The sequence below is a fragment of the Eubalaena glacialis genome, chromosome 7 (genome assembly GCF_028564815.1).
Source record: "Eubalaena glacialis isolate mEubGla1 chromosome 7, mEubGla1.1.hap2.+ XY, whole genome shotgun sequence".
In the NCBI taxonomy this organism is placed as follows: Eukaryota; Metazoa; Chordata; class Mammalia; order Artiodactyla; family Balaenidae; genus Eubalaena; species Eubalaena glacialis.
Genome location: NC_083722.1, coordinates 64715894 through 64731106, shown reverse-complemented (window position 1 = coordinate 64731106; position 15213 = coordinate 64715894). Strand labels below are relative to the sequence as shown.

Here is a 15213-nt window from a genome sequence, read left to right as displayed (position 1 = left end):
TTCTCCTGTTGATGAACGTTGGCTGTTTCCAGTTTTTCACTGTCATGAACAGTCCAGCTATGAGCCTTCCAGCATGAGCACACAGCTCCCACTGCACACGTGTAAGTCTCTCTGGGATTATATCCAGAAGGACTGATGCTGGACCAAGGGTATTGTTACCCTTACTAGGTAACAATAAAGTGTTGTCCAAAGTGGTTGCATTAATGTATATTCCTTTAGCATATACACACTAGAAGGATATATATACCCCATAATATTACTAGTGAATGATCTCCAGGTAATAGATTATGGATCATTTGCATTTTCTTTTCTGTCATTTCCAAATTTCATAGAATAAACACAAATCAAGGCCTTTAAATTCTGAAACGTCTATAGACAAATACGTAACTACACACAATATAAATAAATATGCCACGAATATGCAAAGAGTGTGTCGTACTGGCTCCCCCCCCCACCCCCTTACCTGCAGGTCCCATTTACCACCTCCAGCTCCAGGACGGTCTGCAGACACTGGCGGTGCCGGGCCTCCAACGTGATGCTCACTCTGCACTCCCCCAGCGGCTGAACTTGGCCCCTGGACGGCTCGATGACGAAGGGAGACACCTGATGGGGAGAAGGACGAGGAGTGGGGACACGTGCAACTGCGGAACTGGGTGCTGGCCATGAACAACCAGGGTCGCCCCCAAGCTGCCCCCACCCCCATCCCCCGAGCGCCTCTAGGATGCGGAAGGAGGCAAGTGGGTGGGGGAACACAGCTGAGCAAGAGCTCAGGACGAAGAGGATGAAAACTGAGTCTCCAAGGAACGGAGGTGGAAGGCAGAGGGAGTCGCCCTCGGCGCGGTGGCCCTGAGAGGTCTGCCCGCCCCGCTGTGCAGGCGCTTGTCAGGAGCTGTCGGCTTCAAGTAAGGAAAGCCACCAAGCCCCCAGACTAGGGGAGAGGACAAGCTTCCATGTGGCCACAGATTTGCCCTTTGCACCTGTAACTGTACCATTTCTGGGACAGACCCCTCCCCATATCCTCTGCTGTAGCTCCTCTCTGAAGCACCTAGATGACAGTATCCGCTGCACGTTTCCTAAGTTGTTTTACAGACGCTAAAACCACCACCAAATGGAAGACATTAACTACTTGATGACCATGAGCACGTAGTCCCCAGACCTACTGGAGCCTGAGGACTGATAACGCTAACCCCTGTGACACCGCCCTGTTACCTCACCATCCACCAAGCAGAGAACTGTGCACGAACTGATCACATACGCTATGACCCACCTCCCTCACCTGGCCTTCAAAAATGTTTTGCTGAAACCCTTCGGGAAGTTTGAGGTTTTTGAGCACGAGCCACCTATTCTCCTTGTCTGGCACCTTACAGTAAACACTACACCTTCCTTCACCACAGCCTGGTATCCGTAGATTGGCTTTACTGCACGTGGGCTAGCGGACCCAAGTTTGGTTCGGTGACACACCCACGTGGTCTCTTCCCCACCCCGTCACGCCCTCACCTCACTCAGCCCCACTGCAGGCTAGTTCCCACTCACCTGACATGTCCACCCCCTGCCCCATACCAGGCACTAAAAGGGAAAGGAAAAGGCTTGGGGAGAAGAGTGCCCCTCTTCCTGTCCTAGCTGAGGCCAGGAGCACCAGCCTGACTGTGCGGCCCCAGGGCCCCAGATGGGCCGCACTGGCTAGTCGGGGTGTCACTGGACGTTGAAAGATCACAGCCAGGAGGGAGGTTACTCCTCTTTGGTCTCTTCCTTCCTTGAGACCAAGGCCATGAAGGAGTGCAAGGCACCTGCCTGGAGGGAGACCTGGCCGCCCCTGCCCGGTCCCACCCCACCTCCACCCTGGCCGCCGTGCTGTGCTATCTTGGGCCCTGTGCCCTCTCACTTCAGAGGTTCCACCGCCCTGGCACTGGAGGGAGGGTGGGCTGGCCTACGTCTCAGGAAACGTGGCTGGCGTGCTCTGGCCTGGCTTGTCCAAGCTTTGGGCCCAAGCTCTGCTGGTAAGGAAAGAGCCCCTTTGCTTTCTTCGCTCGTTGTTCCTCACGTGCATCTCCTTTGGAGCCCAGTGGGTGTGTGTGTGGCGGGGGGCGGTATGGTCTGGAGCTGGGTTTCTGGGTCCCCCTGGCCTGGGGACATCTACAAACCCCAAATCTCAACATTATTTTTGAGAGCTCGCAAGAATACAGCGCAGAGAAATGTAGAGACAGGACTGCTACCAGCTTCGATTAGGACATAAATCTTAATGTACTGTGAAACTGACAATTACTTCAACTGTAAAATGTAGTTATTCTTCACAATGGGAAAAACACAGACTGGGAATCAGAGAACTGGGATCTGTTACGATTCTGCCACCTATTAGCTGTGTGGCCCCGGGGAAGCCCCTGTCCCTCCCTGGTTCTCCTCTATCAAGTGACGAGGTTGGCTGAGGTCCGTAAGTTTCCAACTGTGCTCTGGGAAATCCCAGGGGTTGCTCAGAAGTCCTAGGGCAGGGAAGCGGGATGTGGGGAGTGGCAGGGTGGGGCAGGGATGCCTGATGAGGGGGTCTCTGGGAGCCAAGAACAGTCATACTCTATTCTAGATCTTGGGCTTCTGTTGAAGGTTTCATTTGAAGAAAAGGTTACTGATAGCACCCTGCCCGCAGTCCCAGCGCCAGCCTCTGTGGTTCCATGGTCCAAGCAGCGTGACCAGTGAGCCCTGGGGGGGCCAGTGCTAACTCCAAGCCTGTGGAACAGACCACATGGCAATGTTTCTTGGCAATGGTGTTGGCCAGTTCGATGCAAACTGTCATAACTTCTAAGTTTCAGGGTGCCTAGTGGAGAAGCAAGGCCGCCAGGTAAAGGAGAATGGCTTTCAAGTGGAAAGGAAAAGTCCTGGAGAAGGGAAGGTGCATTGGCAGATAAGATATATGTGTGGCTGTGACTCTCTTTCCTCAGCTCCTGAATGTGGAAGGAAAAGTGTGCGGCCTTCTGACCAACAGGGGAAGTGGGAAGCAGGATGGGGGATCTGGGGAGGGAGGGTGCTTTCACCAGACAGACCTGGCCAGAGTCTCGCATGTGCAGCAGCTGCTCCGACGGAGCTACAGTCACCATGTGTGAAGGGTGGGCATGGTGAGCCAGTGGTTTATAGCTAGCTGCCTGCTGCTGTGGCTTGGGCTTGTTCAGGATTGAACATAATATATATATATATATTTTTTTTTTTTTTTTTTTCTTTTGGCCACGCCACGCAGCTTGCGGGATCTTAGTTCCCTGACCAGGGATCAAACCCAGGCCCCAGCAGTGAAAGCACCTGAGTCCTAACCACTGGACCACCAGAGAATTCCCCGAACATGGTATTTAAACATGATGCCATGGGCTTCCCTGATGGCACAGTGGTTAAGAATCCGCCTGCCAATGCAGGGGACACGGGTTCAATCCCTGCAGAGCAACTAAACCCGTGCGCCACAACTACTGAGCCTGCGCTCTAGAGCCCACGTGCCACAACTACTGAGCCCGCGTGCCACAACTACTGAAGCCCGCACGCCTAGAGCCCGTGCTCCGCAACAAGAGAAGCCACCGCAGTAAGAAGCCCGTGCACCTCAACGAAGAGGTGGCCCCCGCTCGCAGCAACTAGAGAAAGCCCGTGCACAGCAACGAAGACCCAACACAGCCAAAAATAAAATAATTTATGAAAAAACAAAACAAAACCTGATGCCATAATTTAAATGTGATGATGACGATGCTTAGCCACTTTTAATATTTTCTATTTTTAGAGTAAAAGGAAAAGTGCTATTTGAGTGGAAATGATTTTCCTTTTGGAGTCTTTTGGTTTGGGCGGCAAGCTCACCACCTGGTGGCAGGTACTCAAAACTGCAAGCAGGCTGGGAACCTCTGCAGGGAGCCCCGCGGCCTGCCCCTCCCCGGAGGCCTTTTGGAAGCTTCCCGCCCAACTCAGCTGCCTGTTTTCTTCCTGACTCTGGCTGCTCTGAAAGGAACAGGAAAATCCAGTTCAGGGTTAAGTTCTGCCGTAGAAAGGACCCCGACTGCCTAGAGACAGGGGATGGGGGACTCTGTGAGGCAAAGGTCACCAGGCAGGCGTTTCCTCTCCCAGCCTCCACGCTCTGAAGGCACCAGCAACAGTTCCACGGCTCACACACCACGTGGGTTACTTGGCTCCCGGGGTGTTTGTGTGTGGCGGGGGGTGTGTGTGGGGGGGGATGGCACCACGAGCCAGCATCGCAGGACTTACGCCCTCTTGCCTTTCTTGCAGGCAGACCCTGCTCTCCTTCATGGACCACGTGGCCGGGAGCTGGCTGATGTTCCGGATCTGGATGGAGTTTGTGGCTCTCTGCCCCAGGCGCAGCAAACCAAACTGAAGGGCTGAGACGTCGATGACGAGGGCAGGCCCCTGAGGCACCCAGAGGGGCCCGTCACTGGGCCACCCAGGCCGTGGGCTCTGCGCCCTACCCCGGCTCCCCGTCCGGCCCACCCAGCCGCCCAGCCCCACCAGAGGCACCTTAAAGGCCGCCTCGACGTGTAAGACCACCGGTGAGGGGGAGTCTTTGATTTCACACAGCAGGTTCTGGCTCGTCGGGCCAGGGACACCCCCGGTAAAGTTCAACTGAAAATCCTCCACCTCGCTGGGCTCTGAGAGAGGGAGAGGAAAGGTGAGCCGTGGAGAAAGGAAGCAGGGGCAGGTTCCCTCTGGCCGGGCTCAGATACCTGGCCTTGGCGGACTCCTTACCCACCACAGGGCCAGGCTGCGGCTGGAGCGGATCAGGGGGCCAAGGACCCCTGCACAGGCCCCTTTCACCTCGAGCTCTCCTTCCCCAGCCAGCCCCTCCCTCGGTCCCTGCAGTACCGATGGTCCCCGTGCAGGGCTCCACTTCAATGACGTGGCAGTCGCTGATCTTCCCCCACGTGTACCAGATGGCTGACTTGCTGTTGTTCCACATCTGAAAGACACACCCCGAGCCAGCCTCCCCGTCAGATCTGTACTTGCTAAAGGACTGCGGGATTGTGGGCTCACGAGAGGTCCTCTCAACACCTTCCCAGCTAAATCCCAGCCACCCAATGGCACCAACGCACACTGCAGGGTTTGTGGGTGCCACGGCCGGTCAAAGATCCCTAAACCCAGGAAAGGGTGCCACAGTCCTGTCGTTTGGAGGATGCTGGGAAGCTGACAAATGACAGACGTGCCCGGCCCAGCGTCTGTTCAAACCAAGTGGGTTCCGGGGCTCTGGGAAGAGCCTCAGCTTCTCTGCAGTGGCCACCACTGCTGGCCCCGCCAGCCGCTTCCTCCCCATGCTCGCGCCCGAGTTCAGCACCATCTCGGGCAGCCGAGGCTGGGGAGGGACAACCACCTACCTTGAAATCCTTCTTCACGGTCATCCCAACGTAGTTCTCCCCGGGGATGATGAGGGCATATGGTTCTAAGAGAACCTGGAAAGGTTCCACTGAGCCTTTCACCTCGATTTCCAGGACAATCACGTCATCCACAGAGTACGAGGGATCCTTCGGGTTTTCCAAGTCCAAACTGGACACAAACCCACCATGAGCTAGGAGCCATCGTGTCCCCTATCTCTGGTCTTGTGAAAAGAAAGCGCCCCCTGCCCACAGCTCCCAAGCCCCCTGAAATCAGAGGCGTCAGCAATGCCCTGAAACAGATGAATTGCCTGTGGCTGTGACGGCAGCTCAACCACAGGCCTGGGACAGGGGTCCCTCCCTGCACCTCCAGGGACCACCCTGCAGCAGCGTCAGCCAGGATCTCCACACCAGCTGACTGGAGGCCCCCCACCGACAGCTTGCTCAGGCAAGCGCTGGCAGAGGTGACGCCATGGGACAAAACCTTCCCTCATTAGTCACCACCACCCAGGGGCCACCAGCCTAGCTGCCCAGCGGTAACCGTGAGCCTGGGGCACAGCTCCAAGGTTCCAGGGTGACGAGTCCCGCGAGCTGTTCCCTGCTTGCGGAGCCCGCTCCAGGCCTGGGTGCCAGGGCAAGGCAAGGCGCTCCCACGCGCCAAAGCCTGCCAGGGGTCAGGGGCTCCTCCACTCCGTCCCAGCACCTCCCCCAGCGTGCCCAACTGCCCACCCCTCAGCCAGGGGCCCGGTTCCCGCTCACCTCATGGGCTCTGGGACTTGCTCTAGCACCATCTGGAGCACGCTGTGAAAATCCCTGGGCTGCAAGGCAAACGCAGCACCCTGAAGACAAAAGCCTGCCCCAGGGAAGGCTGGAGCCATGGCAGGCATCCCTCCTCCCTGTGGCCTGGCCCCCAGAGAGGTCTTCCACGAGACACAGCGCTGCTTCCCTTGGCAGTGCCCTCAATGAGTCTGAAGCACCACACCCTCCCGGGAGAGGCCGTGAGGTGGCTGCATGCTGAGAGGCAGACCTGCTCTCTTACCAGCAAGGGTCCCTGGGCATCCCCCTCACACTCCCCGCCCCCGTCACCCGGGACACACACGGCTTCGTGTTGGAGAGTGGGGGCCGTGTGAGCCTCACTCTGGGGAACCCCACCTCACTCTTTCTGGGGGCTTCTGTGGGCTGAGCAGGAATGGTAACACCTTTGATGTAGTAGAGACATGGAAGACACCAGAGCCAAGGAAATGAGCCCAGGCTCTGGCTGCAGATGGGGTGTGCAGGGTCGGGACCAGGCAAAATGAGCTGCACACCAAGCCCGGGCACTGGCCCCGCTCTTAGCTAAGCGCCAGCCTCGGCAGGATGCTAGGGATCTCGGCAGCATCAGCTGTGGCTTCAGTGTCACCAAAGAACAGGGACAGAGGGTGAAAACATCGTGACCCAATCATGTGTCACCACCAAGACGGCTGCACTCGAACCTCTCGAGGAGAGAAGCTCAAGAGGAACTCGTGGTCCGTGTGGGGCTTGAGAGCTCCCATGTCGGGGGCGATGGAGAAGGCCGTCTCCCTGTCGGGGTGGGACTTGATGCTGTCCGGGCTGTAGGTTTCTCCAGGCATTAGGGACCTCAGGTTGGGCTTCATGATCTGCCAGCGGAAGGCCAGCTCCACGTGCCTGTGGGGACGACCTTGACAGTAGGCAGTGGATCCAAGGCCATGTCCCAATTCTGCCAGAATCAGGTCCCCCCAACCCCCGGCCTGGCTGGCCCTGCTCCCGGAGTGAGCAGGAAACGACCCAGGAGCAGGAAGTGGCCAGGTCAGCCTTCAGGCCCTTCCCATGGAGGAGCCTGGGGGCACCTGGGCAAGGGAGAGCACGGGGGGCTGGGAGTCTGGAGACCTCCCAGCACAGCCCCGCACAGCAGCTGGAGGCTGGAGCCACAGTGACTCGGGGGAATCATGCTCTAACCATCAGGCATCCCCCCCAGATATCAGGAAAATTTTCTGCCTTATCTTCTACCACGTGAGTTTTTGCCACATCGACCCCACCCTCTGCCTCTCCAGCTATGGCCTCCCAGGACTACTGCTCTGGCCAGAAAGATATGTGCCCACTGGCTGCCAACAGGAGCGGTGACAACTCCATGGTGGTGGAAGGGGTGGGACTCCAGGCGTGCTGCTGACAGCAGGTGTCAGTGAGGGGGACGGCAGGTGAGAACTACTCATCCTGCCAGGTGACAGAGCCTGTGTAAGGCCTGGGTCACTTGGGCAGCCTGGCCGGGAGGCTCCCCGAGGTCTGTCCTGGTGTAATGACGGAGCTCAGAGGATGGTCAGGGAATAAATGGCAGTGAGAGCTGAACCCACAGGCCATCATCTGTCTGACACTGGGACTTGGGTGGCTTCCCCTCATGGGCTGGGCAGGACCTCTCTGGAAAACTGTTCCTGGTTAAGGATGCTCAGAGGATCTAGAGCAACACCATCCAATATGACTCCCTGCAGTTATGGACATCTTATAAATCGGCTCTGCCTAATATGATAGCCACCAGCTACCCGTGCGGCTGTTGAGTACTTAAAATGTGGCTGGTGTCACTGAGGAAGTGAGTTTTTACTTTTACTTAATTTTAATTGATTTCCATTTAAATAGTCACATGTGGCAACTGGCTACCATGATGGACAGTACAAATCTGGATCCTTCCATCCTGTGCCCAGATTCCTCCCTGGCCTCTGGAAGGAACCACCAGCCTCACTGGGACCTCAGGCCAGGTGAGGAAGGAGGGAGGCTGTGTGCTGGGGTCCCTCACAGGCGTCACTCACGTGGCGTTTCTAATAATCAGCAGTTTGCTGGCCGTGGACTGAAGGTTTTCAGGCTCAAAGCGTATGAAGTGCTGGGCTGTTAAGTCTGTGAGCTCTCCGGGCTCCGGCTGACTTTTTTCACCAGAAACATAGATCAGATCCAGAGCCACCCACTGCCCGATTCCTGACAAAGTACGGTAGTGAAGTTTCACTAGGGCTGAAACCAGGACTCTGTGGCCGAAGGCTGTCACAGGACCCAGGCCACCATCCACATGCAACCGGCCGTGATCGTGACCCCAGGAAGTGCACACAGGGGAACAGGGAGCCAACAGCACACAGGTTCATGTCCCCACATCACCACAGACCAAAAGAAGGTGATTTTGATAACATAGCATGTAGCAGGCACTCAATTAATACCTGGTGAGTGAAACTGGGTGGATGGTAGACAGACGGATGGAAGGAAGGAACAGGGCACCTTAAGGAAATTCAGCAGGATGCCCCTTCTAACTGTACAGGAACGTACAGGTGCCCTGGTTGTTTCTGTGTGAGTCACTGGCAGTCCCCCAAAGGAGATCACGGTGAGTTTCAAAGTGACTCGATAAAAGATTGCCCCCCAGGTTTCCATCCCTCTTGCACTGGACGGCCCCTTGGGACAGTCCCGAAGGCCACGCCGGCTTGGGTCTCTAAGGTCTGACCAGAGCTAGAGGCCCCAAACCAGAGCCCTGGAGGCTGCAGCATCCCCTGAGTGTGCCCACCCCCAAGGGGGTCCGGGCACAGCTGGGCCATCCCTGGGAGCACACCCAAGCCCACCTGTGGTCACCAGCTCCTTTATCTGGCAGTTGTCACACACGATGATGAAGGTCTGCTCTGCCTTTCCCAGGCTGGTTGGGAGGAACAGGACCTGGGGAAAGAAGGGCTGTCCCGCTGTCTCCCGTGAAGGGGCTTCTACCCCCTCGCCCTCTTCTTCTCAGCTGCACCCCCTTCCCTCCGGTCTCCACTTCTCCCTCCCCTCCCGGCCCCTTCCCTAAGGCTAGGGGTTCAGCCCAGGCTCCACCGGCTAATTTGGGGAGCGTGTTGAAAGTCTATGAAGAGAGAATTCATAGAGACTGAAATACAAATGGCTCTTAAATAACAACATGTTTAACCTCATTCGTGATAAAAGAAGTGGAAATGCAAACCACCCAGAAGAACAGTTTTTCATGCCTCCTACTGGCAAAGAGCAGAAAGTTAGCGATCATAAACACAGTGATAGGATACCTTAATTTTCCTCAAAATAATCTAGAGGGGCAGGGCAGGGTTTGGTGGGAAGAGACGGAGGGGTATAAAGGAAATAAGGTTGGCCAAGAGTTGATAAATGTTGAAGCTGTGTAATGAGTACATGGGTGATCATTCAACTATTCCATTTTTGTATATAGGTTTGTTTTGGGTTTGTTTTTTTTTTTTTTTTTTTTTTTGCTTGGCCAGTTGGACTACTGCACTTTCTTTTTTTTTAAATTGAAGTATAGTTGATTTACAATGTTATGTTAGTTTCAGGTGTTCAGCAAAGTGAGTCAGTTATACACATATATGTATATCTATTCTTTTTCAGATTTTTGTATATGTTTTAAAATGTCCATGATAATTTTTTTTTAAGTTTGATAACCCATTGTATTGGCAAAGGTGTGAGAATTAAAATAGGCACCCTCACATACTGTGGTTGGAAGTACAAATTGATACAATCCACACGGTGGGGATTTTGGCAACGTGTATCACAATTATGAGAGCAGAGACACTGAGTCAGCAAATGCACATCAAGAACTGTATCCTTCTGGTAGGACAGAGTGATGTATGTATAAGCTATTCTCTGAGATGGCCAGAGATCAGAAATAATCTTCATGCAGGGGACAGTTGACCTAAATTATGGTTCATATGCCCAGTGGAATACTATGCAGCTGTAAAAAATATGAAACGGTAAGTGGAAAATACATGGTGCAGAACAGAGCACAGAGTGGGCAACTATTTGTGTGAAGGAAAAATGGAAACAAAGGAAAGAAAAAACCATGTGCAGTTGCTTAGGTAGGCATCACATATTTCTGGGAGGGCACTCTAACATGGTAAGGCTGTGGCCTCTGGGTGGCTGAGGAACTTGGGGGAGAGAGAGCATTTCACTGTGCATCTATTTGCATCTTTTGAATTTTTAATCATGTGAATCTATTTATTTGGAAATATGAATAAATTTTAAAACAAACAAAATCCCAATCAGTAAACAAAATTTACATAAGGAATGCAAAGGGGAAAACCTCCCCCTGACTCCCCCACTGCTCCCCAAAGACTGCTGCTGCCACCCTCTTCTTTTCCTTGGGGATCATAGGAGGATGGGATGAGGGGGACATCATGGCCTGGGCAGGGGTGACCAGCCCCAATTCCTTAAAGCCATCACAAGGCTCTGACAAGGCCTGGGCTATGCCAAGAGGACCTGGCTCACCCCTCGGCAACAGAGGAGGATGGATAATCCCTACTGTGCTCCTGAACTGGCCTCGTCCCGACTCCAAGAGCCAGGTTCTTGTCAGGATCAGATCATCACGGACATGAACAAGACAGCATTGCTCTATAACAAAACCCCATCAGACCCTTAAAACTGGAAAGGAGCTGATAAAGGAAGCCTTCCTTTACATCTTGGCAAAGAAGCTTATGGCAGTGGTCCTCAAACTTCGCTGCACACACAGAATCACCTGGGGAGCTTGAAAAATCCTATGCCCAGGCCACACCCCAGACCAATTAACTCAAAACCTCAGGGCTGGGGCCCAGATGTCAGCGTGTTTGCAAGTTTCTCAGGGGACGGCCATGTGCAGCTGAGTTTGAGAACCTATGGCTCTTGGCTCTCACTACCTGATGACATGATGTAGGCCAAATCCCCCTCCCCAGAACCCAGATAGCTTTTACTCTTGAATGTGGGTGCGTCCTTCAACAGGCAAGTGAGGAAGGCCATGCACGCTTGTGGCAGCCCCACACCCAGCCATGGGACAGCACAGAGTCAGACTTCTGGAGCAGAGGGTGGGGTGACAGGGGCAGGAAGACATCACCATGTCTCACAGCTTCTTCTGGGGACAAGTGAGCAGGTGTGACAGGCCCAAGGGACCAAGGAAAGGGGCCAGTTAGGAAAGGAGGAGCCCACATCCCGGAGGTCAGACTCTGGGAGCTTCTGCAGAGGTTCAGGATGAGGCCTAAGGAAGGCGGGCCTTGTTGACCATATAACTGAGGATAAAACAGGAAAGAGAACAAAGGTACCAGATTTAGGGGGTGGGATGGTCCAAGACAGACTGAAGGACCGAGGGGAGATCCTGGAGGCAGCTCAGATGTTGGTGGAGGTGACCCCCAGGCTCACGGGTGGGCAAGCAACGCTCAGGGATCGTGGTGGCATTGCTAGGGCTTTCTGCACTTGCTCTGTGAGGGAGGTCATAGGAGAGTCAAATGACATCACCCCACAGAATGCAAAAGCATGCTCTTACACAGAAACCACCAAGGCTGGGACCTGGGAGTGGATATCTGGGTCATGAAAACACAGAGGTGGGAACTCCCTGGCGGTCCAGTGGTTAGGACTCAGTGCTTTCACTGCGGTGGCCCGGGTTCAACCCCTAGTCCGGGAACTAAAGATCCCACAAGCTGTGTGGGGCAGCCAAAAAAAACCCCCCCAAAAACCTAAAAAACAAAAAACCAGAGAGACAAATGAAATCAAGCAAGCAGTTGAGGAAACAGCCAACCAATCATAAGGAAATACAAGCTAGCGTCTCATCACCTACCTGCATGAATACGGCCTGCCCCGGAGCCAGCTCAAACACTGACGGCAGGATCCCAAAGGGAGGCTGCTCAACAAAGCCGATGGTTGCAACAGCCTTAAAGAAAAGCAGATGATGACCCAACAGTGTGCAAGAAACTGTAAAATCTCGTGCTCAGATGACACACTTCCCTCCTCCAAACATCCATTTTGTGATTTGAAGGGTCTTATGGATCATCCAGTCTCCTGTTCATGAAGAAACTGAGGCTCATCCATTCAGCAAGCACTTACTCAACCTGCACCGGGCACTAGATGGGGTTCTGGTGGTTAAAGACGAGTACAAGACAGAGCATCCACAAAGAGCTGCCTGCGGGTAGGAGGTACAAGGACCACTGACAAGTGTTTCAGACGCAAAGCAGGAGGTGTGAGAGATGGCCTCCCCCAGGAGGTGGGCTCCCAAAGCACAGTCCTTTCCCTACTACAGCAGCCTGTGTGGTTGGTGCCGGCTTCTGTGTTGGCCTCCATCCTCAACCCACCCCTGGCCATGAGCACCTGAGTCAAGGGAAGCTGCCATCTTGTCAGCAGAGCTGCAGCCCAGGTGCTTACACAGGAAGCCATTTAGCATGCCAGGGACACAAACCCAGGCCTCCAGGACCCTGGCAGGTAACAGAAACGAGTGAAATGTGTGTCTGGGAACATGTGGTCCTCTGGATCTGTCGCTTGTTTCGGGAGACACAGGTACAGCAAAATATCTCTGCTCTGAGACAGATAACAGTGTGAGTGAGCGTGACCATCTTTGGTGTCAGCGCTTGGCTGCCCTGGGGCGGGGAGGGCAGAGCTGGGCAAACAGGAGGGGATGTGCACACCCCCTGCTTCTCAACTCCAGCTGACAGGCCACGGTGGATCCTGGCCCAGGGCTGCACGTCTCCCAATGTTTCAGAGAGACTGGAAATGCACATTTTTATACGAAGTCTCTCTATTTTTTAAAAAATATTTATTTATTTGGTTGGTTGGTTGGTTGGTGGCGCCGGGTCTTAGTTGCAGCACACGGGATCTCGTTCCCTGACCAGGGATTGAACCCGGGCCCCCTGCACTGGGAGCGTGAAGTCTTAGCCACTGGGCCACCAGGGAAGTCCGAAATCTCTCTATTTTTAAATGGTGGCTCAAAAAATGTTTTTAAGCCCTGTGCCAAATAAATATACCCACAACATTCAGCCAAAGAGCTGCCAATTTGTGACCTCTGCTATATTCAAACATTTGCTACTATAATGACTGACTGACTGAATGAATGAATGAATGACTGCAGGGACATTTGAGTCAGGTCTTGGAGGATAAGAGAGGTGACAGGACCTGCCCAGGGTCACACAGGTATTAGGGGAGTAACAAGAACTACAGTGCTGGTCTCTGTACATGTTGATTCTCATTGGACCGTGGCAGCTGGAGAGAGAGGTTATAAAATTCTGTTCTCTGTGTGTGTTTCCACTCACAGGTGCACTCGAGCAAGTCCCTCACAGGGGTTATTTCCTTTGATGGATTTGCTCTTTTTCCAGGTAGCAATCCGTGAGCACTCACTCTGAAGCTTGGCGGCGGCCAGCTCTTTTTAGGCATGATGCAGAACTTGCCCACGCTGAGACCCACGTTTTTGCAGATGAATCTGGTCATCTTCATGCCCCCAATGAGGCAGTAACCACAGTCCAACACCGGCGACACTGCAGCCACAAGGAAAGATGGGCAAGAGAAACAGCACAGGCCGTCCTGTTGTTCTCTGGAGGCCCAGCCCGAGCTAAGAGCAGCTGTGGAGGGGCGAGGGGGATGGATGGGGACAGGCCCACCCCTGCTCCCACACGGCAGCGGCGCCTCAGGACTCCACGCGCTCGGGCTTCAGCCAGTGCCACCCGGCATGGCCCTGGGGGTTGTGGTCAGAGTCCCAACTTGCAGCCTGTGGCCAGCTGAAGGGACTCGTAAATGAGGGCGTCCAGGCAAAGCCAGCCACCCTATGGCCACACAGGTGACACCCATGGAGGGCTCCAGGCACTCCTTCTTGCCTCGCCGTGGCACAGGCCCACTCAGGGTGTCCCTGAGCCAGCGACGCCTAGGCTGGGGTCAGCTGGGATGCTGGCCTCCTCTCCCGACGTGTGTCACTCAGAGGCAGCCTCCACGGGAAGCAGGATGGTCGGGGCCTGACACGGGACGACTGTGCGCAAGCTTCTGGCAGGTCCCTTCTCAGGACCCAGAAGCCCCTGCCCCAGGGGACAGGCTGTGTGCTGCCACGAAGGGGCCCTGTGGGCAGGCAGTCCTTCTAGGGGCACCAGCCCTCCCTGAATCCCGGGGGAGCAGAGCACACTCACGCGTCAGCACTGGCGGCGGCCTCCGGGCCTGCAGGGGGACCAGGAGCGTGTGCGCTGACTGCGTCTCCACTAAAATAAAGTCATCAAAATCCCCAAGGCAGTCGGGAAAAAACTGGACAGTGTACTGGCAGGTCATTCCAGGAGCCACCATCCCACCTTTTCCTGGGAACATCCCTGCGGGTGACAAAAGCGACAAATGAGATTCTGGAGACCAGGTAAGAAGACGAGGGCCTAGGGCGGCGGGGGGAGTGATAGGGTCCACCTGGAACGGTCAGGCAGGGCCATGCCTGGCCCTATGGCTTAGCATTTATTTTGTGGGCAGCAGAGAGGTATTTGAGGTTTCTGCGGGGGTTGGGGGGTGGGACACAAGATCAGAGCTGTTCTTCAGGAGAACACTGCGTCACGGAGGCAGGAAGGCTGGCGGGGAAGCCACTGCGATGGCCTATGTGAGGAACCAGGGGTCCTGACTGAGGGCAGTGACAGTGCGCAGGGCGAGGAGAGGGCAGAGCCGAGCCTGGAGGGAAGAGATCCGAGGAGGAGCTGTCGGGACTGGGGGCCTTCGGTGGAGGGTGGGTAGGAGGCCTCTGCGGAGCACGAGGGGTGCCAGCTGTGGAGTCACCCTAGGGCCTGGTGGGCGTGTAACCCGGGGCAAGGCCAGTACACGATGTCGAGGCCGCCCAGGCCGCTGCCACCCTGAGCTCACCCAATCCCAGAGCGAAGTAGGGCGTGGATGGCGGGAGGACTCGCAGGTGGCGGCTGGTGGACGTGGTGTTCTGCAGCGAGATCACCATCTGTTCAAAGGCAAAGCGACGTGTGTGGACAAAGGCTATGAAGTCTGGGGTTCACTGAATAATATGGGAAGGGGGAGGGGGAATAAATGTAATGCAGCTGGCACGGAAGAGGAACTCCATACATGCATACACCTTTGCCTTCTATTTCGTAAACTATTACACTGGGAAAAACGTATAAATTATAACATGACAAGCCGTGTTTCCATC

At 54.9% G+C, this 15213-nt stretch overlaps 1 protein-coding gene across 1 annotated transcript in view; it reads right to left on the bottom strand.

The window, feature by feature from the left end:
- The window catches only part of DLEC1 (DLEC1 cilia and flagella associated protein), a 91460-nt gene that overhangs the window by 22797 nt on the left and 53450 nt on the right, over positions 1-15213 (bottom strand). The window contains exons 7-19 of the mRNA XM_061196510.1: positions 14919-15006; positions 14216-14389; positions 13440-13576; positions 11893-11985; positions 8924-9014; positions 8135-8297; positions 6809-7001; positions 6096-6154; positions 5340-5508; positions 4834-4927; positions 4489-4619; positions 4222-4380; positions 464-603 (exon numbers count right to left, since the gene is read on the bottom strand). Of these exons, the coding sequence (XP_061052493.1) occupies positions 464-603; positions 4222-4380; positions 4489-4619; positions 4834-4927; positions 5340-5508; positions 6096-6154; positions 6809-7001; positions 8135-8297; positions 8924-9014; positions 11893-11985; positions 13440-13576; positions 14216-14389; positions 14919-15006 (1691 nt within the window). The remainder of the gene's footprint in view (positions 1-463; positions 604-4221; positions 4381-4488; positions 4620-4833; positions 4928-5339; positions 5509-6095; positions 6155-6808; positions 7002-8134; positions 8298-8923; positions 9015-11892; positions 11986-13439; positions 13577-14215; positions 14390-14918; positions 15007-15213) is intronic.